Consider the following 27336-nt stretch of genomic DNA (forward strand, 5'->3'; position numbering starts at 1 on the left):
ACACAGCCTAACTAAATCTGGGTTATTGGGCAAATTGCTGGGTATTTTATGTTGTTAATGGCATTTCTTTTCGGTGTGAAAAATAAAATTCGACACACTCACAAGTTAACGGGGACAGAAAACATAGAAAAGGACGGCAATGAGAACGACAAATGAAAGTAGTCCTACTCGTCGTCGTCGTTGGAGAAAACTATATCTGATAAATATTTACTATGTTGACCCAATGACATTATTTGTTAAAACATAGACCAGCAGAAGGAACGGTGGAGTGTCATCTCCTGCTGTTTATTTCTGAACAATTTGTGTGGTGTCCACAGCCCAGCTATCTTTGATTGCATATATCCTTTCAATCCAAAGCAGAGGGAAATAACCAAACGGAGGTCATAAATACATAAAGACACAACGGAATAGGGGCTCACAGAGACACAGGCTGAAACATAAAACAAGCCACCATTCATTGTCAACAACAAATTGACGACAATAACAACGTCTAGAATGAAAATTTGACGTCAATTTCTAGTATTCAATTAGTGTGTGTTTGTGCTGTGGAAGGCAACATTAGACGTCCACAACAGCGTTCCATCGTTCGTTTAAGTGTTTTTCTGTCTGTCTGACGGTCCTTAATAATTTCATTAGCCTTGAGGCTTATTTTGTGATGGTGAAATGTATCAATTTTCTTCTTATTCTTTTTTCATCAGACTGCCTAGGCGTACATTAAATGACGTAGAAAGCAATAAAAGCAAACGAAGGATGCTTTCGCATATTACCCCCTATTATATTGTTGGTGGAATCTAAAGTATTTCATTTCGTCCATTGTATTGTATATTATTTGTCAACTCTGGAAAAAGTTTTCGCATTTTTTTCGTAGTTAAAAAATTGCTTACAATTTATTATCCTGTAAGCTATAAGGTCGGTCGGTCGCTCGCTCGCTCGGCTGTCAAACAACACTGTTTTGAATTTTGTTTATGTGACTAGGCAAAGTTTTCTAACTTGACGGCGTAGGAGAAGGAGCAGGAGGAAGTATGTTTTAAATAGTTCATAACAAGAAATGAAAGAAACTTTTTTCGTTCGAAAGTATACTTTCAGGCTGCTATAAAAATGTTGCCAGAAATATGTGCATACTTTTAGGGGTTTTGTAATGTTTTGTAAATTTTTTATTGTGGTTTGTTATTAGGCCTTAAATTGTAAAATTTATTGGCTCCCCAAAAACTACTTGAACTTTATTTAAACATAATGCCGTATTTAATTCGACTATCAAAAGTATTCGCCAAACCAAACAAATACGGAAATTCATATTACAAACCTTGATTTGAGTAACGCCCAATAAGTCTGCTTAATTCGTTAAAATGTCTGAAAGTTTTTTTTTGCTGCTGCTGCATATGTTTTCTTTGAACTTCACCTTCTGCGAAGGCTAAATAACAAATGAGCGCGAGGTGGCTGGCTACAGCAATGGGACTTTGAATTACTACGAATGTGCAATTGTCCAATTTAAACGAACTTCAAATATAAAATGATAGGTTTTTAATTAATTAATTGAATTAATCGAGCTAACATGGCCAAAGGAGTTTTGTGTTGAAAAATGAATTCTAGCGAGGTACCACACACCCAACCACTATGCTACGATCGTTTTGCTGGTGGTTTAAGCCAGCTTATCAGACATATTTTAAATGTAAATGGCTAGAAGACAAAGGCTGATTTTGATAACTTTTATTTATACAACCATTTTTACAAATTTGTAGATATGAAGTATTTTTTGAAGTATCAAGTCACCCTAGTGTCTTGTGTAGAAATCATTTTCTCAATACATACACAAGATATTTTCCCTGAAACCATTGTAACTTTAAAGCGACATCTGTCATAAAAACGATACCTAAATGTTTTAACATGTACTGGTGATTGTCTTCGCCAATTTAATTTTGCTTCGTGATGGCGTCTATTGTTCACCCAATTGTTTTTGGTTTCCACTGGGCTGATTGATTGTCATCTGAATTCAGTCCCACTTAGGCATATGATACCAAATTTTTAATTTTCCTTACGCATTGCAATAGAGAGAAACCCCTAGTTTTGGTGCACAGAAACTCGAATGTTCGACTTTCCGAAAAGAGAACATCAAACATTTTCAACGATGGTTTAACTTTTAGCACCTAACATTTCCTGATATTTCAACCAAATACAATTTCTCTTATTAGTAGTATTGTACTAAGTTCGAGGTACAGGAAGCAGAGGAAGAAGAAGGGAAACATGGACGGATGCAGTTAACGACATATTAACCGAACGAAACATAGAGTCCACAGTGGCCAAATACATGGCTCAAGATCGGGCGAATTGGAGAAGTCTTTGCAAAAACCTCTACACTGCAAGGTAAAGAGGTCCGGAATAAGTAGAGAAGTAAGTACTAAGTTCGACATGCTATTCGAACTGGATGACAAGAAAGTGGTCTCATACCTTTAAGCTGCAAATAGAATTTGATAAATGTCGCATATTTGGATTTTTAAGGGAAAATCTTGTGTTTTCATTCCAAAGTATAACAGATTCGGAGACTTGGAAATAAATCCGAAATTGACACAATTCTTATTGTGAATCAGATTACGTTGACGCCAAATTATGAACGTTCCAAGAACTAAATTTTTCTAAAACCTATCTTCAGTTCTTGTGAGAGTTTTTTTTTGGAAAGCCTGGCAGATAATAGACAGGAATTTTGTACAGTAGGTGGCATTTCTTGATCATCTCTAGAAATTCTGTTAATTTTTTCGTGCTGCAACTTTTAGTATCAAATTATACGCACTCACACAATAGCGCCATCTATCAGCACATAGAAAAAAATTAGTCAATGTTGTAGAATGGTATTGGTCTTTGCTATGGTGTTGATCATAATTCATTAGGTCTCTTTCTATAGTAGGTGGAGATCAGAAATTCTGAAAAATTCAAGAATTGAATACTTTGCATTGTTATTGGCTTTTGAATGCAGGCTAATTGTGGCGCATTGCAAAAGAACAGAATATTCGGACATCCTTCTTTTCGCAAAAATATGATGATGACTGGCGATCAAATGTTCCCACGTCAGAATCACGCGTCTAGTCGAACATGTTCGGTAAGGAAACGTTTCTCTCATTCACAATTCAACTTATTAAAAACCCTAAAAAAACCCTCACACAATAAATTCCCGGGCCACACTAGAATAATTTCACTGAAAATTTAACATGAAATTATGAGTCTGTAGATCGAGTTCCATAGTAGAGTAAAATCACAAAACTGCTGTAATGTGGAATTCGGCCTAAGAACACCTAATTTCATGAAATTTTTTAATGAAATTTACTCTAGTGTGGACCGGGACAAAAGCTACCTATAGTATTAAAAACTGGTGTCTATCCCCTGTCTACGTTATCTGCGTGTAAATGTATGACGTTAAATAGTTAGGTGGAAATCTATGCTAAGTTTAATTCTGATAATTTCTTTAATAGGTGGCGTACTCTGACCATATGTTGGTACCTGGGGAACATGGATTTTTTCTATTTGTGTCCTAAGTCATTTAGGAATTTCCTTGAAGTATCGTTGATTTTATTTATTTATCTTAATTAGTCTTTGATATGTGTTTCAGACAATTTGGAGTCGATTGAGCAATGTCCGCCCGTTTGTCTGTCTGTTTGGCTGGAGCGCACGATAACTCTCGAAGGGATGAACCGATTCGGTTCAAATTTTGGCTTTCGTAATATTTTGCCCAAACTTAGTTTAATTGCGAAGATGGACTATATCGGTCCATTCGTTCCGGTACCTCCCACACAAAAGTTCAAAAATTTTCGGAAAATTTGTGCGCACGATAACTCTTGAAGGGAGTAACCGATTTGGTCCATACATTGCACATAGTGAAATTTGTACCAGACTTAAATAAGGCTTTAATATGGACTCAATCGGTCCACTCCTTCGGGTACCTTCCACACAAAATTTCGGAAAAGTTCAGTTTAGGGCCATCTCTCGAATCGCTTTGACTTTTGTTTTAGCAACTTGTATTCACTGCCCCCCATACGACGGTACAAGTTTCATTAGCGGCAAGTCCATACTTCCAAAAAAAATAGCATGAAAGTTGCAAAAAACCCCTATGACACCGTGTGAGGTGGTTGGAGCGCAAGATAACTCTAGAACGTTTCTGCCGATTCGGTCCAAAATTTGGCCTTAGTAATATTTTGTCCAAACATAGTTTAAGTTCGAAGATAAGCCATATCGGTCCACTCCTTCAGGAACCTCCCCCGCAAAAGTTCAAAAATTTTCGGAAAAATTGTTCGTACGGTAACTCCTGAAGGGAGTGCCCGAATTGGTCCATACTTTGCACATCCTAATATCTACCAGTATAGATCAATTTCGAATATGTACTATATTTGCTAACTCCTTCTGGAACCTCTCACACAAAATTTCGGATAAGTTCACTTTAATACCTCTCGAATCACTTTGATTTTTGTTGAAGCGATTTGCATTCGCTGCTTCAATTACGATGGTAAAAGTTTTTCAGGCGCAAGTCCATATTTCTTGGGAAAACAGCCCGAAAGGTGTAAAAACCCACACGATAACTCTCGAACTGTTCAACCGATTTCGTCCAACATTTGGTCTTCGTCATTTTGTATCCAAACTAAGTTTCATGGGACAATACCGGTACACAACTTCCGGTAGTTCTGGTAGTTCTCCCAATATTATTACTAAAATGCTGGCCCTGAATGAGCCAACCAATTTGGTCCAAACTTTGGATCTCCTAATATTTTGTCAAAATTTAGTTTCAATTCTAATATGGTCCATATCCGTCCTCCCGCAGTCCGGACCTTAGTGCAGTTAATTCCTAATCCACATTTTTGTCGGTAAGTTCAAATGTCCAAAACGGGCCACAAAATTCTGAAGAGACCTTAAATACATTCGATCTGTCCGTAGGGGAAAGTTTCACTTCGCATTGGCTGAGGGTATATATCTGTCGGCAAAGCCGACTGACACTTTTCTACTTGTTTTTTATTTAATTTTGAGAAACTATTTGTTGGTTTCAATACCTCAACGCATGCCTCTAAAATAATATCTACCCTTACACTATATTTGTTTTATATTCTTTTTCTAAAAAGTTAGTTTTTCGATAAATTTATCAAGAAATCAAAGCATATTTCAAGGGGTTGTTGGCTGGCACATGCGAGTCACTGCCTCTATGACAATGAGGAATCTTTAACGTCATCACAAAAAAGGAAAAAAAATATCTATAATTTTCCTTTTATAGTGCTACAACAACAAAAACACAATTTTGCATGCTACGTGTTAGTGGTTACTGGTAAATGCCCTAAACCCTTTCTCCCTTTCGCATGGTATATCTATCACTTGTGCATTTCCTCCCAGACAAAATCAAATTAGAATTCATGGTAAACTTAAGAGTATCTAAGAAATTCAAGTTCATGTGTTACGCTGTTATATTGCTGGCTTGCATGTCGTTTGTGGGTTAGACAAGGGTAAAGGCAGGTTTGTTTAACTATTGCCTTATTATGTGGCCCCCTCTCCACCAATTCTTTGTTAGTCATAATGCAGATTTAATAATATTATGAATGCAACACAACAGAAAAAAAGACTAAAACGAAAAAGGCGGAACTGGTGTAGCAAAAAAAAAAAAAAGCCGGTATTGAAAACGGTTCATTTACTGTCATACACTCAGGGTCGGATTTTTATTAGTTGTTGTGGTTGTTGCTATTGTGTCTTGTTTATTGACATATTATGGCATTTTGACGATTTTTCAAAAGTGGTGCGGGTGGTGGTCGTCGGCTTTATGGGGGTTTTGTAATGATTTCAACAAATATTTTGTGATGTGATTTCGTTTGAAAAGAAGTTTTGTTTGTCTTTAAGGATTTAAGGGGGGATTTTTTGAATGCATCATGTGGTCTGTTCCTTTACTTTTGAAAATGGTAAAAGTGGCAAAAGTAGCAAAAGTTGTAATCTACTTCCATATGAATTGTATGGTGTCTGAAGTAAAGGAGCGCTTTTCGAGTAAAAAGTTGCAAAATTTGAAGATTCTTGCACGTAAAGGAACAGAGCTATGGTGATTGTCAAGCGATTTCCTTTAAATTGGGAATAACATTCAAATGCCTCCTAAAAGTATGCAAGCAGATGCTATTGTTAACGTAGGCTACACGAAATAAACAGGTGAATTGATCAGATGGTATTTGATAACCGTTACGTTATCAAATAAATGAAATTTCGTTTATTTTTAGATTTTCTTGAAAAAAATCACTGTGGTGAATTAGTGGAAAATCCATCAGCATAGAAATTTTACGAAGAACGAACAAAAACAACACATATTTGGCATAAGAATGGCCAGAAGACTAAAATTTTATGGTTTCCCTGGGAAATTTCAATGTGGTGAAATTGAAAAACACCAGAATCAAAACATATTTGGCCTTAGAATGATCAGAATGCCGAAATAATATAATTCCCGTGGAGAATTTCACATTGGTGGAACATTTTGGAAAATTCACCACTATATGAAAAAAAACAAAAGCGTCTTTGTTTTCTTAAGAAATGAAAACAAAATGTAAATATGCCTTTCCCGGATTTATTGTCCGTGGTGAGTTTTAGTAGAAATTCACCACACTAAGCTTTTACTTGAAATTATTTTTAAAAAGCATTTTAAGCCACTTTTGGTTGTGGTTTGGATTTTCTAATGAAGAAAGAGTGATATTCCAATTATTTTTTAGATTTCCTAGAAAAAAATTACTATGGTGAATTAATACAAAACCATCCGGTATATAACTTATACGCAATACATCGAAACCAACATATATTTGACCTTTAGAATGACCAGAACAACGAAATTTTATGATTTTCGTAAGAAATTTAACTATAGTGAAAGATTTTGGAAATTTCACCACTGAAGAAACTTTTTTTTAAATGTTTTCATTCGTAAAACAAACAATTTTCCTTTGCAATAAATTGGATTTTATGTTTTGTTGGGCTTTTGTTTTCAAAATACAAAACACACACATACATACAATAATATATCGTACGTTCTATCAAAGTTGAAATTTTTCAATCTTAAATATCATATCGAGTGTTCTACTCTTTTCACCACACACGCTTTGAGAATACGGACGTATTTAGGCATGAGACTTAAAAATAATTTTGCAATCATTTTCGGTAATGTTTTTCATTTACCAATGAAGGAAAATTTGTATTTGTCTCCATTTCTGCAATATTCACCTTGTGGAAAATTTCTTTTGAAAGTCACCACACCTATTTTTCTCTATAAAGCTGAGAATCATCTATAGGTAAATACGAATTGGAAACAAATGTATTTAATTCGCATTTTTGCGGAATTTGTGGTCCGTGGTGAGGTTTAATTGAAATTCACCACACGTAGTTCTACTTGAAATTAATTTTAAAATTCAATTTGATTACATTTACGGTTTTGATTTACATTTACCAATGAAGGAAACATTACGTGTTTATTTTAAACAATATTCAACTGATAGTAAGCCTCTTATGAAATTCACCACTCTCTTTTTTTGTATAAAAATCCAAAAATATCTATATTTTCTGTAGAAATGCAATCAAAGTGTCAAGGTCGCTTTTTCTGGAACTTATGACCCATGGTGAGTTTTTATAGAAATTCACCACTCGTTGTTTTTACTTGAAATAAGCTTTAAGAATCATTTTGAAGTAATTTTTAGTTATGGTTTACATTTACCAATGAAGGAAAAGTACTATTTGTCTAATTTTCGGCAACAGTTTTTGTGTGGTAAGTTTCTTTTGAAATTCACCATACCCATTTTTTCTCTAAACAACAGAAAACATCTAAATTTAATTTAGTAATGCAAAGAAAGCGTCAATTTAACTTTTTCTGGGATTTGTAGTTCATGGCCAGTTTGTATAGGAATTCACCACACGTAGTTTGAAATTAGTTTTAAAAATCCTACTGAAGTTATTTTCATTTGTGGTTTACATTTACCAATGAAAGGGAAATGATATTTGCTCATTTTTCTGCAATATTCGCCTTGTGGTAAATTTGTTTAGAAATTCACCAAAGCATTTTTGTCTAAACAACACACAAACCTCTGTATTTAATTTAAAAATGGAGAGAAGGTGTTGAGTTGTGTTGAATTTTTATAGAAATTCAACACACTTAGTTTTCAATTTAAATAAATTTTAAAAATAATTTTGGAATCATTTGAAAATAATTTTGGAATCATATTCGCCTAGTGGTAAGTTTCGTTTGAAATTCACCACACAAATGTTTGTTTAAAAAGACAAAATCACCTATAAGTAATTTAGAAATGTATATAGGATGCTAATACATATTTGGTTTTCTGGTATTTATGATCCGTTGTGAGTTTTTTAGATATTCACCACGGATTGTTTTTACGTCAAATTCGTTTAGAAATAATTTTTAAGTCATTTTTGGTTATGATTTACATTTATCAATAAAATAAAGGTGCTATTTGTCAATATTCACCTTGTGGTCAGTTTCTATTGAAACTCACCACACCAATTTTTTTCTTGAAATTCATTCTACAATTAATCTTAATGCCAAATTTAAAAGAGTTGCACTTTTATTGGCTTTTTTGCCATGGTGAATTTGAAATTTCTGTTATTTGGGTCCCGGGAAGCAGCGAAATAATTTCAAAATCTATTTCCACCCACCTTAGTGATACTTTTCCGTATAAAATGCTCCCTAATTGCTTGGCATTTGATTCTAAACAATAGGAAAATATCAACTTACCTCATTAATTCGAAAGTTATGCACAAATGTTTCCTAAAATACATATAATCCAACATGTGAATAACATTATGAGATCCATCGGCATCCTTTTCACGCAACTCATCCAAGATATTCAATTCAACCACAGCCTGATTGAGAAAACGTTTCTTATTGCGGATGATTTTTATGGCCACATGGGTATTGGTTTTGTGATCCAGGGCGCGTATGACCTGGCCAAAGCTACCCTTACCAATTATTTCGAGTATTTCATAACGAAAGGCGATGTGATCATGTTCAATCTGTAAGCAAAAAATTATAATGACTTTTAAATAGGAGTTCTATGGGTTTGTGGGGGTTTGCAAACTTACAATTTTATAATTTCCCAATTCATCATCATAACCCGAATTGGTAGTGGAAGCAGCTGGCTTATTCGAGTAATTCTTATTGGCATTTTGGCCAAAATACCAAATTTCCTTATAGACTTTGAGCTCTTCGAATTCCATGTCAGTCAAATAGTTACTGTATTTTTTAACAAGTTCTGGAAAAAAGCAAGAAAAAATAATTTCAATTAAATAAACCATACTAAAAGTATGCTTTAGTGTCGTTTTATTCGGCGTAGAATTTTGTTAGCATAGTTTTTTCTTTTCTCTATGTTTGTATTTGTTTTATTTTCTCTTTTTTGCCCCCTAATTAATACTTGACATTTCACTTTGAGAGATTGCCTTTTGGCATGAATACAGATTTTTTTTAGTTTTTTGTTTGTTTTAATAACTCTGTGAAGTGACATTTTCTACGCATAGTGGCCTTGGCCTTATTGAATATGCTAAAACAGCCACAGCTTTTTGAGCAAATACAAGAGCAGCGGAAAAAAATCAACACTATTATATGTGAAATTCAAAAAAATATACTCAGTTGAAAAAAGTGAATGTCGTATATAACATTAAAACTAAAACATACATTTAGGCCCTTAAGCCTAAAAGCATACTTTAGTTTTTTTGTTTTGTTTGATATATTCTACAAAAAACGTTGCCTATTTACCTGATGGCGTCATGGGTGTTATACATTTCATTTCATCTCTGCCTGAATTGCCACTACCCGTACTACTGTTCGATTTTGTTGACGAACCCCTTTCTCCACTCGATGAATTACCATGTGAGGATACAGTATTTGAAGAGACGGGTGAACCTAGATTATTGTTATTGTTATTATGGTTGTTGTTGTTGTTGATATTGTTATTATTATTTAGATTGCCATTCGATGGACTGCGATGTGAACTTTGCTGTTGTTGCATTTGTGACGTATGATGATGACCATTCGAGTGATGATGATTGCGGGATGAGCCACGTGTTGTGCCGCCATTGCAGAGATTTGGCAAATCGATACGTGAATTGGAGAGACGTGCATCACGATCACGACGACATTTGTCGTTGTCGATCTGAACCTGAAAATAAGGATGAGAAAATAAATTAAATCAAGATATAGTTGGGAAAATAATCATATATCATTAACGTAAAAGGCTGAGGGACCTAATCTGAATTGCAGTCCGTTTAAGTCAATAGGTAGCATAAAATGGAAAAGAATAAGGGATTGTCATAGCCATATTTGAATTAGGTCACCATTTCCTTTATTGTTTTACATTTGAAGCCAGCCGTTGACTTAACCCTGCGTTTACAAATGCCAGTATTGGCAAGACAATAGCAAAAATAGAAACCTTTTTCACAAATACATTTATAAATTTTTAAATATGTATAGAGAAAAGTTTGAATGTATTGGTGAAAATGGTTTGTAGCGTTGCTATTGTCTTGCCAATACTGTCTGTGTGTAAATACCTAGTAAGCTAGTATATCATACTGCTAATGTGTCTTAGCTAGGTTTTGCGAAAATGGTGCATACTTTAAGGTGCTCTTCATATAAAAAAATAATGTTGTCATTTAAGTTACCTTGAAATCTACTTATATGCTTTCAAACTACTGGAATCTAATTACATTTCTAGGAAACTTTAATTATCTCGGCATTGACATTCAAATAAGTTCTGTTGCTCCACTAATTAACCTCGTCTCAAATTTATGACCTAATACTTAGTTCCTAATACGATAACTTTAATTAGTTTCATTTTGTTTTTTACAATTAATATCTTTTGCACTAACTTTGGAAACATTATCAAAATATCTTTTTTGTCATTTTTTCACAACTTTTTCTTTTGTTCCCAAAAAAAGTTATGCATACTTTTAGGCTAATTTGTCCTTGTTGAGTGTAATCTAATTTTTGGAACGTGTAAAACACGTGTGGCTTAGTTTGAAACTTGTTTAATTACTTCGACACTGCCATTTAACAAATAATATTTGTGTTGATATTTCAGTTCCTTCTTGAATAATTTGTCTACTTAGTACAATTAATAAATTATATTTTAGTAATAAGGACATAATTTTAGGAGCACATGTGTCCCCGTCATGTATGTCATGTGATTGGAATTAATACATAAATCACGCGACCTTAGCGTAGTCAGGATTAAAGCGAGCATGATGTAAATCATTGCACCAGGAATATATATTCAGAGTAAACAGTTATTGATACTTCATGTTTTCTCATATGAAATGGACTGCACGCAGAGAAAAAATATTTTTCGGTTTTGTTGGAACAAAAATATCTATTTTGGTTCCAAAAATGTGTTTGTTTTGTGCAAACATTGTAATCCAAATCCAAAAATACCATCTTTTGTTCCGAACATAGAAAATAAAAACAACTTTCGTATTTCCGTAATATTGTAAAAATCGTTAACAATACCGATTGTAGGAACAATCATAATCTAAATTTTTTACAAAACATATTGTCAGCCCTGAAAACCAGATACAAAATTTTTTGATTTGAGTGTATATACTTCTCATATACACTTTCCGCACAACTTTGATATAAATATCGCGTATAATATTACGAGCATTGATGAACGCAATACATGGTTTGCTACTTTAGCTGACAACAAAGACAAACAAAAAGCTTGTGGCAGCCACCACAACATAAAGAGTAATTAAACACCATAACAAACATGAAAAGGAAAGGAGAATGAAATAAAGAAAAAGAATGAAACCAAAACAGAAACAAATAAAAACAAGAGTCTCATTGTTGGTATACATACACACAAAAACAAAGATAAAGGCAGCATGTCATACAAACACCACAACTCACCAAAATTGTTTTTTCAACACGGCATCGAATAGCGAGAGAAGAGAAAAAAAATTTCAAAGAAAAGAGAGAAATATTGTTCAGTTGACACAACCTATTTTTGGATTTAACAAAAACGATTGTTGGATTTACAATACCGCATAAGGAATCCAACAATATGTTAACAATACATATTTTGCTCTTGGAATATTGTTGGATCAAACATATTTTTTTCTCTGCGTGTGATTACCATTGGTACTCTTTGTGTTATGCGATGCCTTTTCCATCAAATTAGGTGAATGAAAGCGCTTAAATCAATCCCGGGCCGATATGACCTTTTAAATAATATTATTTAAAGTGTTTGGGCATATATTAATATCTGTCCTCCACGAGTGTCTTTTACTAGATCTCGGTACAGGCCAGAGTTGTAAAATTCCAGAAGGAACTAGCTGCAAGGAACTATTCCGAATAAGGCAAAATTTAAGAGAAAGCATGTCAAAATGGCTTTCTCTTTTACCACTTTCTGCTCCACACATTTCGTGGAGTAAAATATATAAAAAATAAAACCAAAAAAAGTGTCAGTCAGCCTGTGTAGATTGAAATACTTTTACCCAAAAAAAAACTTATGTATTTAGTTTGGTTTTCAAAATGTTGGGAGTATGAACCGACAAAATATGGATAGGATTAAAGCTCAAAAATTTGCGGGGAAATCGATAGATAGAGCTTATTTATCACACACATACGAAAAACATAATATCGCTGTAAACAGGGCCACTAGGAAAACCTTCGGTAAAAATGCCCAAAGAATCCTCGAACAGACCCTTAACCACACAAAAATGTTGAACATTTGTGTGGGTGATACCACAAGGATTGGACAGATAGGGACCAAATTAGAGCTCCAAAATTTGTACCAAATCGGTGACTACGTCTATGAGAAATCGCGCGTACCATATTAGCGAATATTTTCGAACTTTTGTGGGGAAGGCACCACCTTCGAATTTCATCTAATATTCCTAGAAATATTACAATATCCAAAGTGAGGACGAACGCAGAATTCGGTTCGAGCTCTCCAGCCACTACTTATGGTGCCATAGGCCAACATTTACTGTCCTAATTGAGGCAGCGAAAGAAAGTTGCTTCAACAAAAAACTAAAGTGATTCGAGAGCAGGTCTTAAAGTAAATTTATCCAAAATTGTGTGTGGGAGGTACCAGAAGGAGAATTGTCCATATTCGAACATGATCTATATCTGTTAGATATGGACCAAATCGCTCACTCCCATCAAGAGTTATCGTGCGCACAATTTTTCCGAACATTTTTGAACTTTTGCGGGGGAGGTACCTGAAGGAGTGGACCGATATGGCTTATCTTCGAACTCAAACTACTTTTGCACAAAATATTACGAAGGCGACATTTTGCACCGAATCAGCAGATCCGTTCGTAAGTTATCTTGCGCTCCAACCACTACACACGGAGTCATAGGGGTTTTTTTTGTCATTTTCAGGCTATTTTCTCAGGAAAATGGACTTGCCCCTGATGAAACTTATACCGTCTTATGGGGGGTAGTGAATACAAGTTGCTACAACAAAACTCAAAGTGATTCGAGACCAGGTCGTAAACTGAACTTTTCCAAAATTGTGTGTGGGAGGTACCCGAAGGAGTGGACCGATTTAGTCCATATTGCAACATCATCTTAGTCTGGTAGAAATATCACGATGTGCAAAGTATCGACCAAATCGGTTAATTCCTTCAAGAGTTATCGTGGGCACAAATTTTCCGAACATTTCCGAACTTTTGTGGGGGAAGTACCGATAGGAATGGAACGATATAACCCATCTTCGAACTTAAACTAAGTTTGGACAAAATATTACGAAAGCCAAATTTTGGACCGTATCGATTGATCCGTTCGAGAGTTATCGTGCGCTCCAGCAGACAGACAGACGGACATGGCTAAATCAACTCCAAATTGTCTGAAACACATTTCGTCCAATCATACTTGGGATCTAAATTCGATGGCGCACATTTTGCCCGTATGAAAGTGTATATGTATACCCTCGTTAGCATAAATGCTGAGGGTATAAAGAACGTTTATTTAGAAAAATTCGTGGAACTATATCGCTCTCGGAAATATTTGGATCGGCCGAAACATATAGAACGATGGAGGAGAACAATTCATTGAACAATATCGGAACTTTTTGGAACTGTGGAACTATATTACGGAACTAGATTCTCTTGGAAAAGGTTCGTTTTGGGTTAGTGAGAATTCATGCTATACATACATATGTACTCAAAAGTCTATATATAGTAGATTAAGTGAGGATCCCTGCTGATTTACTAGTATTCACTATCCCCTTCTCAACAGTTGCATGTTGTCTGTTACGAACACAAACCTAAGTTCCTTGTTGATTGAATGTTTGTGGTTAGTGTCTTCGCTAGTTTCCTAATGCTGTAAACTCCCTGCAGATGTCATGATGGTTTTTGGATGGCTTTTCATAACAGAAACTAAGCATTTCATGTTACAATATGAAACAATATTTAATATTCTATTTTTACAACAAAGATTGAACGATATATTTTTGTTGTATGAGTGATTTTACAGAAGTCACTCTCACTATCCACTTCTCAACTGTTGCATGTTGTCTGTTACGAACACAAACCTAAGTTCCTTGTTGATTGAATGTCTGTGGTTAGTGTCTTCGCTAGTTTCCTAATGTTGTAAACTCCCTGCAGATGTCATGATGGTTTTTGGACGGATTTTCTTAACAGAAACTAAGCATTTCGTGTTACAATACGAAATACACAATATTTAATATTCTATTTTTACAACAAAGGTTGTACGATTTATTTTTGTTGTATAAGTGATTTTACTAAAGTCACTCTCACCTTAAATGCCTAAAACTAAGAGATTATCAAGAATTTGTTCGACAAAAAATGCGCTTGGTTCAGTTTTCTTGTAAACTGAAAGATGATGCAAAACATATACACAAAATATCAATTAATTTGTTAGAAAAGAGCATAAATCAATTACAAGATGTCGTCTGGTGTCTCCAGATGGAGACTTTAGGAATTGTATGGCAGTCAAATAACTGCCTACATGATAAATTAGAAGATCAAATGTAAGATAAAATCCAATTTCGATCATTCGATGTTTATGAACTAACCGTATACACGGTGCTCTTGAAACAATTTTAAATGGATGGTGCTTACACCTCGGAAATTTTTGCGGATTCTGAAACTACAATGTTTATAGATGAGAATAATCAAAAAACAAAAAAATCGCCGGAGCGCTTTTTAAATAAATCGCGATTTAAGTTGACATTTTTAGGGGTTGTTTAGGTTTTCGCGATTGTGATTAGAAACCACATTTCCTACCAAATGGGACTAAAACAAATGTTGTAGATATGAAAATTCTCTACAAGATTGACCTTTATGATATTCTCGTCGGTTTTACCGTTTTTGAGATATGGAAGATCAAATTGGGACAATTCAAATTCAATTCAATTCTGTATCGCCCCCTTTTAAAACAATGTCATGACTGCAAATTCCCAACTTAAACTTATATATCTAAAAAAATGTTACAACTAAGGATAAGTTACTTAAGCCAGCCTTGTAGAGAAATTTCACAGCTTTAAGATTTTCTCAGGTCACATGTCGATACGACTACCGTATTCAAGCAAATTCGCGAAACCCTAACAAAAAAAAACTAAACATGTAAACTGAGCTTCCTTATCTCAAAAATGGTACAAGCTGGGAACAAATGATAAAGTCAATCCTCTAGAGAATTTTGACAGCTACAACATTTTCTTTAGCTCCATTTCGATTGGACTTGCGGTTTTCAAGCAAAATCTTAAAAACCTAAAAAATACCTAAAAATGTGAATTTTGACCGCGATTTATTTAAAAATCCCTACAGTGATATTTTCTTGTTTTTGGATTTTTCTCATCTATGAACACTGCTGTTTCAGAATTCACAAAGACTTTCCCTGTGTAAGCGGTTTTCATCAAAAGTTAGTTAAGGCGCACCCTACATGGCATTGTTTTATAAGGGGGCGATACAGTCAGTGCATTGTCCCAAGTTGAACTTCTATATCTCAAAAATGTGTAAAAACTACGAAAATACCATAAAGGTCGATCTTGTAGAGAATTTTCATAGCTACAATATTTGTTTTAATCCCATTTTGATAGGAAATGCGGTTTCTAAGCAAAATCGCGAAAACCTAAACAACCCCTAAAAATGTCAACTTAAATCGCGATTTATTTAAAAACCGCTCCGGCGATTTTTTTTGTTTTTTGATTGTTCTCATCTATGATTATTCTAGTTTCAGAATCCGCAAAAACTTCCGAGGTGTAAGCACCTTCCATTTAAAATTGTTTCAAGAGCACCGTGTATAGTTATAAATTCCTTTGGTCGTTGCTTAGAAGTCCGAAGATTTTGGGCGACATGTATTTTTGAGGTTTGTTTAGAGACATAGTTCATAATACAGACTTTGTCATAAAATGTAAGATCAAAGGACAACTCTGTATACATTTTGAAAGGAGTATAATTCATCAACACAATTTTATATCCTACATTTAGTTTACATCCTAACTAGTCCATGTTTCCCACTTCTCAATACACTAATATGAGACCAAGGAAATAAATTTGATCATCACAAATAAAAATTCCAGTTTTTAAATATATTTATTACTTTCAAATTTATAAATTTCGTTTAATATTCCTTCAGAGCTTAAGATATCTAATCCTTTCCATAATATTTCGCACTTCCTGTGTTATAGTAATGAATTCAAATTTTTGGATAATCGCTTAATGTGTTCAATATTATTACCCATACCCATTATCCATATTTCTTAAATCCCTTCTGACTTTGAGCAGATAAGTCTGATATTAGTTTTAAAATTTTTCTTACGAAATGTACTGCATGAATTTCTAGATTTATTTTATATACGTTTCAGATCAATTACAACTCAATATAGGATGAGTTTGAAGAATAGATGGGAGTTAAAGGTACAGAAATATCCCTAAGATTGTATTACGTGTTGTATCGCCATCTATACTTCAAATTTTACGAGTTTTATGAGATAGATAAATTAATGAGCATACTTTTAGGCTGCTTATTAACGAAAACACTATTTAGGTCAATGCGTTGGTTTTAGAAAGAAGTTTGGTTTATAGATACCACCGTAGTTAGTATTCCAGTATTGTTCACAAAAGATCGTGAGTTCAAGTCTACTGCCAGAAAATATGAAATTAAATGGTAGCTACATATATTCACCCTTTGATGTGAGCGAAAGAGAGAGGCTTACGTCCAATATTTTCGAACTACTATTGGGCTCTAAAATAATATATCTTTCATATCGGCTAGCATGGGACTTAATCTATAGACCAAACTAAGTATATACATTCTTTATAAAATCATACTCACCGGCATTTCACATCGATCCAACATTTTGATGCTTCTTGTTAATATTCCAGATTAATTAGAATAATAAGTATTGGTGTTAACCAATTAATTGTTGCTTGATTGATATATTACTTAGATATTTTTATACAATTGTTGTAAAGTTACCGGAGACGCGATCATTGGTGTTGTTGTAAGTGCGGTTTGCTGGAAAGAAAAAAAAATTGATAATACAATTAGTAATTTATTTTTTTTAATTAAAAACTAATATTATAAAAATAAACTAGGTTGTCTTTAAAACTTCTCTATCTGTATTTACAAATGGCCGATTAATGGAAATAATTAATATTCAAACTTTGTAATAAATTCCACAGAGTTTATTTTCCTTCCAGGGAATTTTTTTTATTCTTTTCAAGGAATCTTTTCTATTTGTTGTTTCGATTTATAGTTAAAGTGAATTTCTTTACTTATAATTTTCTATATAATTTCTCAACATTTCCCAATATTTGTCCTTCTTCATAAATCACTTTAAATAAACCAAACACAAAAAATATTATTTATTTATGGACATTTATCATATTTTTTATTTACATTCAACAAATCGCTGAACCGTATAGTTTTGTTGTGTGATTAGTAACCCCTTTGAAACAGTAAAGACATAAAGGCAGACAGTTGGTCTAGCAGTTAGTTTACCAGAAGACAACACTTTTTTTGTGGCAGACAAACAAGTGGTTTCTCTAGCCACAAAAAAGGAGCAATGACGAAAAAGTAAATACATAGACAGCTAAGTAAATAATGTAAACATTTATGTTTTTGTATTACTTCAAAACACCCTCCTTTTGCAAATATCCCTACCGCCTCCTCGCCACTTAAAGGCTAGAGTTCCAGTTTTCGTTGCGACGTTTCTTGCTTAGAGCCAATAAAGTTATTATTTTTATTTTTTTACACAGAAAATGTCTTCCAAAAACTTTTGACATTTGACGTTAAACGATTATCCATCCATCCATAATAATATTATTCATGTTTGAAACAACCACCAAGACGAAGCAGACAACATATTGGTGGCTAGCTATATCTTCTTAACAACAGCCAGCAAATCAAATATCACCATGCCGCGCGCTATTTTGTCTATGACAATATTTAGCACTTTGTCATGTTTCTCGTTGGCTTACTGGTTTGTCACATTGAATAAGCGAAAGTTAGTTCCATTGAAGTCAGTTGTTGTATTTAACTTGTTTTTTGGCCAACCATCCATCCTTCCCCTTCTTTTTTTATATTGACTGCCACAAAGGATGACCTTTTTGTGGTAAATCTATGGCTTATAGGAATTATGAAATTTACTTTGGTAACAACAAATTATATAAGACAATGAATGTTTTCAATAACGGTTTATTTTGCAGTTGTTGTCTTTTATCATTTTCCCATTTGCTGTTTACAGGATACAAGTTTTTCTGGTTGCATTTATTTGTTTGCTTTGTAAAAGAGGAAAGTAAACTCCATGTTGAGGTTGGTCTGACTGCTGCAGCTAGTCTACATTTGGTTATTGCCCTCTATCTGAAGAAGTGTGAATTTATTATTGGAAATATTTTGCTGGCACTTTTATTGATTTATGCATTTTTAACGAGTTTCACTTTCATTTGTTTGCAATTTACGAAGCAAATTTTTCCCAGAGGATGTCAGAGTTTTTCCATGGGGAAATGTGAAGAGGATATAGAGATACATATGTATGTATATATGTATATACAGACCATATTTGGAATATATATGCAAAGAAGTTGATTAGCAATTAATATATCGTCAACGTTATTTGCGAAGGCTTGAAATAAATCTTGACATTTTGCAAGTGTATCGCGAGGGATACAAGAGGTATGTTTCAAATGCATCGTAAAAACGCCATCTATATTTCACTTTCAAAGTTAAAAGTGTCTGTATATAACTAACAAATTATGAGCATATTTTTAGGCTATCAAATAAATTAATAAATAACAAGACAGCGGTATGTACCCACAAAATTCCCTGGTGGAAAAGCGAGACTTCTCTCATATCAATGAGTGCACGCCGATTCATATTGGATCAATGACATGGCACTTACTTTTTATCAACGAACACCTTGTTTTACTACACCACTTGTAACGAAAATGTTCATACTCAGGAAATGTAAGCATTATACCGAAGAGTATAGCTAGCACCGAAAATTATTATGCTCTGATCAGGCGCCATTACCACAACATCACGGTGGTTTCTGCTTCGAATAAATCTTGAACATTTGCGTGCACTTTGCAAAGGTTCGTAGAAACAGACGAATGCTGCAAATGACATCTATATTTGAAGTTCAACTATTAATAGGGTGAGCAAAATATATGCATATTTTTAGTCGACCAAATAAAGTAATACATAACTATACAGCGGAATTTCCATACCTTTCAAATATTAAAGAGCTAAACCATGTCCTTGCATGAGTTTCCACTTAAGATTAATTGGTTTGTTTGAAAAGGAAGGCGAATCTGCTGCGCAATTGGCAGAACTAACGATCCCTCTCAATCATAAGCGGAGGTATGAAATATTACTCACACTATAGATTATTTGAAGTGTATCTTCTAGCAAGATAGTTTTAAGAATTTCTTGGAGAGATAACAGTACCTTCGTTAAGGTCGAGGCTGCAGCAGGAGTGGTCTCTACACACCCAGCTGGTGAGTTAATTGGCTCTGAGAGTATACATATCGTTGAGGACACTGCTAAAGCTGAAATTTTAGCTGATTGATAGCAGACGCCTGAATAAATATTAGTGTGATGCCTCAGCATCCAACAGACAGCCGCAGCTCGTCTGTATAAAATTAAGAACGCAGAACGTCTTAACACTATGAGTGTTTGTATGACACTAATTTATTAATACAATATTTCGCTTTACTGTATCAATACAAAATATTTCTTAGGCTACCCTTTCAATACAATTCTTATCACTAAACTCTAGGTTCTAAAAATACCAACATTTTATAATTGAAGAAAATTGTAGGAAATAATGCATGTGCCATAAAAAAAGTCATAAAATCATAAGTGCATAGCGCACATACCAACTACTAGCGATACCAGCTACCTCTGCATGTGGGATCTTCAACTCTTATCTTAAAACTCTTCCATTTTCAAATCAATGGAAAATGTGAAAATCTGTTCAAAGTATTGTTGCGGAATTAGATTTAACTAATCTCCGTGAAGACGTTGCTTTATTCCCCAGTACGATTTGTACCAAATAAAACAGGGATCGTTTCAGGTTACGTTTCTACATTGCTTGATTTACTTTATTACACTTATTCGGAACCGAATTTAATTACTAAGTACACAGATTGCCTCTAGTTAGCACGCAGCTATTCTTTAACCGATCTGTTCAGTTCAACGCTTAAAACACAACTAACTCGCCGTTGCTGATTCCACCTGTATTTATCCCAAAATCTCCCTGTTCGAGTATTTTCCAGAACATCTGGTAACACCGCGAATCTGTGCGTCTGTGTGGCACATTCGCACTAAGCGAACAACCATACTCACATACATGGGCGAAGATTAATACAAGTGGACAAGCACACTAATGACGTAATTACAACAACAAACAAATGCAAAAAATACAAGAAGTAGCAAACTAAACGATAATTACATGATTATGGCAAAACAAACTAAAGCACATTAATGAAAGGTAAAGTAAGAACTAGAATGATGAAGAGAATTCTACATGGTAGTTGTTGTTGCTTAAATAAAGTAACTGTGTAATAAAACTTTACGTTACAATTCAAATTTTTAAATTAACGGAAATTAAACTAAATTAACTTAAACCTATCAGTAACAGTATTTTGAACAACGCCTTTCCGCTGATAGACTGGTTGACCATTCTTTCCACAGTTTTGTTTCCAGAACCATGAAGAGATTGTCTGATTGATCTCCATTTGAAAAGTTCTCAATCTCATTTACGGCTCGGCAATTGGTAGGTTCGATAGGTAGACCTTGCCAAAAAGTCTAGTGGATTTTGGTTTTCTTTCTCTTCTATGCAACCACTCACTGAACCTGAGGTACTTTCCAAATGCCTGGAAACAACCTTGCAGTCTTGATTGATCGGTTGAATATTTTTTCTACGGTTCTGTTCCTCGGGTCGTGGCAATTGATAGCATCGCCACAAAGTCTAGTGGTCTAGACCGAATGTAAGACACAGTCTTACAAATGATGAAACAGTTTTATTTGGTTTCCTTTCTATTCTATTCAACCTAAGCAAAACCTGAAATACTTTCTAACAGCCCTGGAAAGATCTTCCATAAGAACAGGAACTTTTAAGTCAAAGTTGGCGACCGTATTTTCAGCGAAAGACCTTTGTACGATCGAATCGCTCGCGTAAGGACGTACATAAACATTATTTCTAGGTGGAGCCTCAAGATCTAGTGTGGGTAAATGCTCAGTTATCATGTTCAGAGACATATCATGGGTCGTGTATTCGAATTTTAGGTCTTTAAATAATGTAGATACTTTATGCACGTTATTTGGATAATGGAGATACCTTATAAATACTGTTCAGAGACACTCATGGGTCGTATATCCGAATTTTAGGTATTTAAATAATGTAGATACTTTATCCAACACTGTTCAGATAATGTAGATACATTATCCACGCTATTGGGAAAATGTAGATTCATTATCCTCGCTATTCGGATAATGTAGATGCATTATACAGTTTGTTTGGATAATGTAGAAATATCATCCACGTTATTTGGATAATGTAGATATATTATCTACCTTATGTGTATAACGTAGATATATTATCCATGTCAATAGAATAATGTAGATATATTATCCACGTAATTAGGATAATGTAAATACATTATCGCCGTGATTTGGATAATGCGGATTCATTATCCACATTATTTGCATATATTTTGAAGACTATTTGGATAATGTAGATACATTATCCATATTATTTGGATAGTGTAGATACGTTATACACTTTATTTGGATAATGTAGATACATTATCTACCTCATGCAGGTAACGTAGACGCATTATCCACTTTATTTGGATAATATAAATACAATATCATCGTTATTTGGATAACGTAGATGCATTATCCATGTTATTAGGATATGTGGATAACATAGTTACATTATCCATGTAATTAGTATAATGTAGATACATTATCTACGTTATGTGGATAACGTGGATGCATTATCCATGTTATTAGAATAATGAAGAAGAATTATCCGTGTTATTTGGATAATGTAGATACATTATTCATGTTAGTAGGATAACGTAGATACAGCATCCATGTTATTGGGATGATGGAGATAAATTATGCACGTTATTTGAATAATATAGATAATTACACACATTTATAGACAACGTAGATACATTATTCAAGGTATGTAGATTCATTGTTATCCACATTATTTGGAATATGTGGATACATTTTCCAATTTATTTGGACAATGGGGATACATTATCCACCGAATTCGAATAATGGGGATACATTATCCACAGAATTTGGATAATGCGGATACATTATCCCCCTTACTTGGATAATGTATGTCGATGCATTATACATATTATTTATATAATGCGGATACACCGTACTTTTAATTTTATAATGTAGATACATTACCCACATTTGTGGAATAAAGATGACACATTATCTACGTTATTTGGATAATGGAGATACATTGTTTATGTATATCTAGATAATTTATCTTCAAGCTTACTTCATTTTGTGGTGTTCTTCTTTCATTTCCCTTTCCAACTTACGCCAAAATCAATCATAACCATTTTGTCGGACACATCATGACTCTGCTATGACATGTGTCTTATCCGAAATGGATGAACGCAAGTTATGCATCAGATAAAAATAATTGATATTACTACATTGTTGTTGTTTTTATTTTATCCAGCAACTATTTTGTTATAATAATAACAACAGCAATAACATGATCTGATGGTTCAGAGTTAATAACTTCCGTTTTGGTTTTTGTGTTTTGGGTACAACGACACTTGGCAACAACATCATCGGCAATCAGCAACAATTTGTTGTATTGCTTGTTGTTGTTTTTGACAGCAACATCCATGGCATCCGTCCCAATATCCAGTTATTCAATCAGGCTATATGTACAACAAAATAACAACAACTGAAAACAGGAGTAATTTTACACATGACTGCTATACAGGCCGGTTTTTGTTGTTGCTTATCATCTGCTGTTGTGCAGCATACAAAGTTGTATTTAATAGAAAGTATTTTTTTGTTTTGTTTCTAAAACATAAACATGAAATATTTTTGTATGTATGTAAAAAATATGTTGTGAGCTACAACACCACAGTCAGCTCCCCTTAAATGCCAAGACACATTGGGTTGCTAGTCCAGCAAAAAATGTACTATCAGAATGAGATGAAAGGGAGGGCGATATGGAATAGAAATATAGAAGGATATATTTATACCATGAATGATTCTCTTTAGTTTAGTTAGAAATGCTCACACATTAATCGCTAATCTTATGGTGAGCTAATTTACCCGAATCATTCCCTGAAATGAGCCAGTGAACTAGTTGGGTTCATAATTTGGGAATGAGCGAATGAATTACCGCTAAAAGACCGTCTAAGAAACGAAAAAAAAATGGAACTAAATCATCTGAAATAATTAATAGAAATTCTTGGGAATAAGATCTTCACAAAGTAAAGTGGAGCCACTCCGCCTAGGGATGGGTGAGTCGACATACGATAATTAATCGTTAACTAATTTACCCGAACGATTCACTGAAGTGAACCAGTTAACTAGTTGGGTTCATAATTTGGGAATTAACGAATGAACTTCCGTTGAAAGACCGACTAAGAAACGAAAAATTATGGAACTAAATTCGGTGAAATAATTTTTTAATGGATTTTCTTGTGAAGAAGATCTTTACAAAGTAAAGCAGAGCCGTTCCGCCTAGGGATGGGTGAGTCGACATTCGTTAATTAATCGTTAATGTTATAGTGAACTAATTTATCAGAACGATTCACTGAAGTGGACCAGTGAACCAGTTGGGTTTATAATTTATGAATGAGCGAATGAACTACTGCTATAAGACAGACTAAGAAAGGGAAAATGACGGAATTAGTTCCACGAAATATTTTTTAATGGATCTTCTTGTGAAGAAGATCTTCACAAAGTAAAGCAGAGTCGCTTTGCCTAGGGATGGATAAGTCGAGTTTCAATTAATTCATTAGTATTGTTTTTTTGCCTTAAGTATAATGGACTCTCAGATATACGTTAGTATTAATAAGTCCGTAAATGAACTTTATCCGATGATTTGCGTGTTTCAGACTCTTAGGGAAGTTATGTAGTTTGATTTAATACCCCGGTTACACTATACCGGATTAACCCAGTGGGTTTGGATTTCAAATGTCAATTCCATAGCGCAAACGTGAAATAAATCCTCATGAGGAGGGTTAACCCGGCAAAAAACTCTAGTGTAACCGTACTATAAGGCCACAGCAGAGTTGGTGGATTTGACACTATTAGTTTTTTATGACTTAGAACATGTAGAGATATCATCTTCTTTACCTAAATCAGTCCATTGTATTTTCATTACAAGGCGTAAAAAATGTCAGACTTCCAGTCCAAAGCCATCATTTGTTTAGAAACTCTTCCCTTCACTGGGTTATCTACCCTTTGCCGTATTTTCTTCGTGTGGTCATTGGCTTATTCACTTGTTTTAACGTTGCATAGAAGAGTTTGTTTTTTTCTCATGTTCTTTTGCTGCTGCTTCTTCGTCTAACGCTCTGCGTTAAATGTTAGTCAACAAACATGAAGTCAGGCGGCGTTGTTGTCATTTTTGCTGTTGTCGTTGTTGTGGTATTTTGTCATAGGTCATTGTTTTAGAGTTCATAGATTGCTGCTTTGCTTTTTATTTTTTGCTTTGGCTACCCAACCAGCCGCCCGGCCATTGGCCGTTTTATTAGCTTCTATTTTGTTTTTGTTGGTGTTCCTATTTTATAACGGCTTTCCGGCACTTTGGGTGCATGGATTTTGGGGATTTTGGTGTTCTATTGAAGCTACAAAAGTGTGTTGTGTCGTCACTAGGTAATTGTTGATAATATGCTTTAAAAATGAAGGGAATTATGGTTTATTTGCTTAGGAAAGGGAGCTTGTCATTTAACTAGTGTTTCCATATTGTGGGGAGTTTTGGTTTCGGTGATTAAATGAAGTTCTTGTTTGAGTGGAACTACAAGTGTGCGTTTTGTTCTGTCTGCTCCCCCCTCTTCCACTTATTTACTTAGAATTCCGCTTTGTATGGCAAATACCGGAAATGTTTAATTTGTTAGCTGAGAATACAAAAGAATACCAACACCACCACTATGACTTTTAGCGGGAAATATGAATGACAATCAGACAACAATAGGGAAATTATTTAAATATTAGTGAAAACTTGTGTAAATAACGGTAAAAATTAGGTTAATTTGTTTATTCTGTGTGATTTTTTGGGGTAGGGGTGGAAAATGGGGGCGTTTAATGATTAACCAAATGGTGGGTTATTATATCAAGAGGAAGTAGTTTTGGAAAATAGTTCAAATTATGCATTTTAAGTGGAGTTTAGGGGAAACGGTATAGTAATATATGATATTATTATATGTGATTGGATAAAAAATGGATAAATTCTCAAGAGGAACGGAAAGAACATGAAAATTTTCGATGAACTTGTTTGGTTAAGCCAGAAAACTAGAGTTGTGCCGTTCATGAACTAGTTCAAAGGGACGATTCCGTGAAATGAACAAACAGAACCGTATCCAGCTCAATCATTTATAACGTGCATTTAGCTTCTCTCGTTCATAGCAAATATCTTGTATGCCAATCGGAGTGTTTTTTTTTTTTTTTAATTTATATTAATTAATAAGAATATACATATTATTTTCATATTAAAGTATTTCTTCTTCTTGTGTCGATCGGTGTGTTTTTATAATTAACCCAATCCCAGAGGTGGTACCATATGGTACCACTTGTAAATATTAGTATTTTTAACTATAAAGGAGTCTCGCTGTCGATTTTTTCTTGGGTTTCGATCATTCGAGTTCCACTGCACGCCCTAAAAACACGATAAAGTGAACATTTAAAATTTGTTTCTAAAATTTTCCTCAGGGATTGGGTTAATAGGAATATATTATTTTCATTAAAAATATTTGTTTTCTATTTCTTATTTTTAAGACCGATGAAACTACTATAGACTACTAGATATTTACAAAAAAGATTGTGGACTGAAACGTAACATTGAACGAAAATGAGCCATCGAATTAAATGAATGACCTAGTTCCTTTTGGTGAACGGATTGAATAAAATCGATCTACAGAAAACATATTTCTTCTTATATTAATTTAAATAAAGATAAATATTTTCCTAATTTGTGTAACCTTCTGAATAGGCAGGATACGATCCCGGCTGGTTCAAAGGGATGATTCCGTAAAATGAACTATCAGAACCATATCCAGCTCAATCATTTATAACGTTCATTCTCTCGTTCATAAAAAATATCTTATATGTCAATCGAAGTGGTTTTTATTTGCATTAATTAAAAATATATTTATAAATAAAAATATTTTTTCTATAATGTAATAATGAACGAAAGTGAACCAACGAATGAAATAAACGACTTGGTTCATTCTAGTGAACGGAATGAAAATGACTAGTTCAAACAAAGGTAATAATTTTCATAATTTGTGAAACTTTCTGACTAAACATGATACGTTTCCGTTAGAAATACCAAATTATGCGTTTATAAATTACCTTCTGGTAAACATAACTACTTATCCATCGACTTGGTTTTCGATTTTTTAGGAAAATTAGGAAGAAATGCAAACTTTCTAAATTATTATTGAGAGAAAAATGAAATTGGTCACAACTTAATTGAATCTACTGAAACGTATACATATGTATATACATTAAATTGATTATGTTTTTTTATTGAAATAGAAAATAAAATTCGAATTTAAGGTTCCACCCACAGTATATACAGTTGGACACTAAGCCCACCTGATTGTTATGTTTGTTGTCAAAAACATTATTGTGATTTAAAATGCAAAGAAACT

The 27336-nt window shown here is 33.9% G+C and overlaps 1 protein-coding gene across 22 annotated transcripts in view; it reads right to left on the reverse strand.

Annotated features, from left to right (window-relative positions):
• Positions 1-27336, reverse strand: part of Dyrk2 (Dual-specificity tyrosine phosphorylation-regulated kinase 2) — a 234205-nt gene that overhangs the window by 40390 nt on the left and 166479 nt on the right. For all 22 annotated transcript variants that reach the window (XM_073966893.1, XM_073966892.1, XM_073966905.1 and 19 more), the window contains 4 exons: positions 17288-17470; positions 9746-10148; positions 9076-9245; positions 8729-9006 (listed from right to left, as the gene is read on the reverse strand). In XM_073966893.1, coding sequence (XP_073822994.1) covers positions 8729-9006; positions 9076-9245; positions 9746-10148; positions 17288-17311 — 875 coding nt within the window. In that variant the 5' untranslated portion in view covers positions 17312-17470. The remainder of the gene's footprint in view (positions 1-8728; positions 9007-9075; positions 9246-9745; positions 10149-17287; positions 17471-27336) is intronic.

The sequence above is a fragment of the Musca autumnalis genome, unplaced genomic scaffold, assembly GCF_047663935.1.
Source record: "Musca autumnalis isolate F117 unplaced genomic scaffold, ASM4766393v1 scaffold_2, whole genome shotgun sequence".
In the NCBI taxonomy this organism is placed as follows: Eukaryota; Metazoa; Arthropoda; class Insecta; order Diptera; family Muscidae; genus Musca; species Musca autumnalis.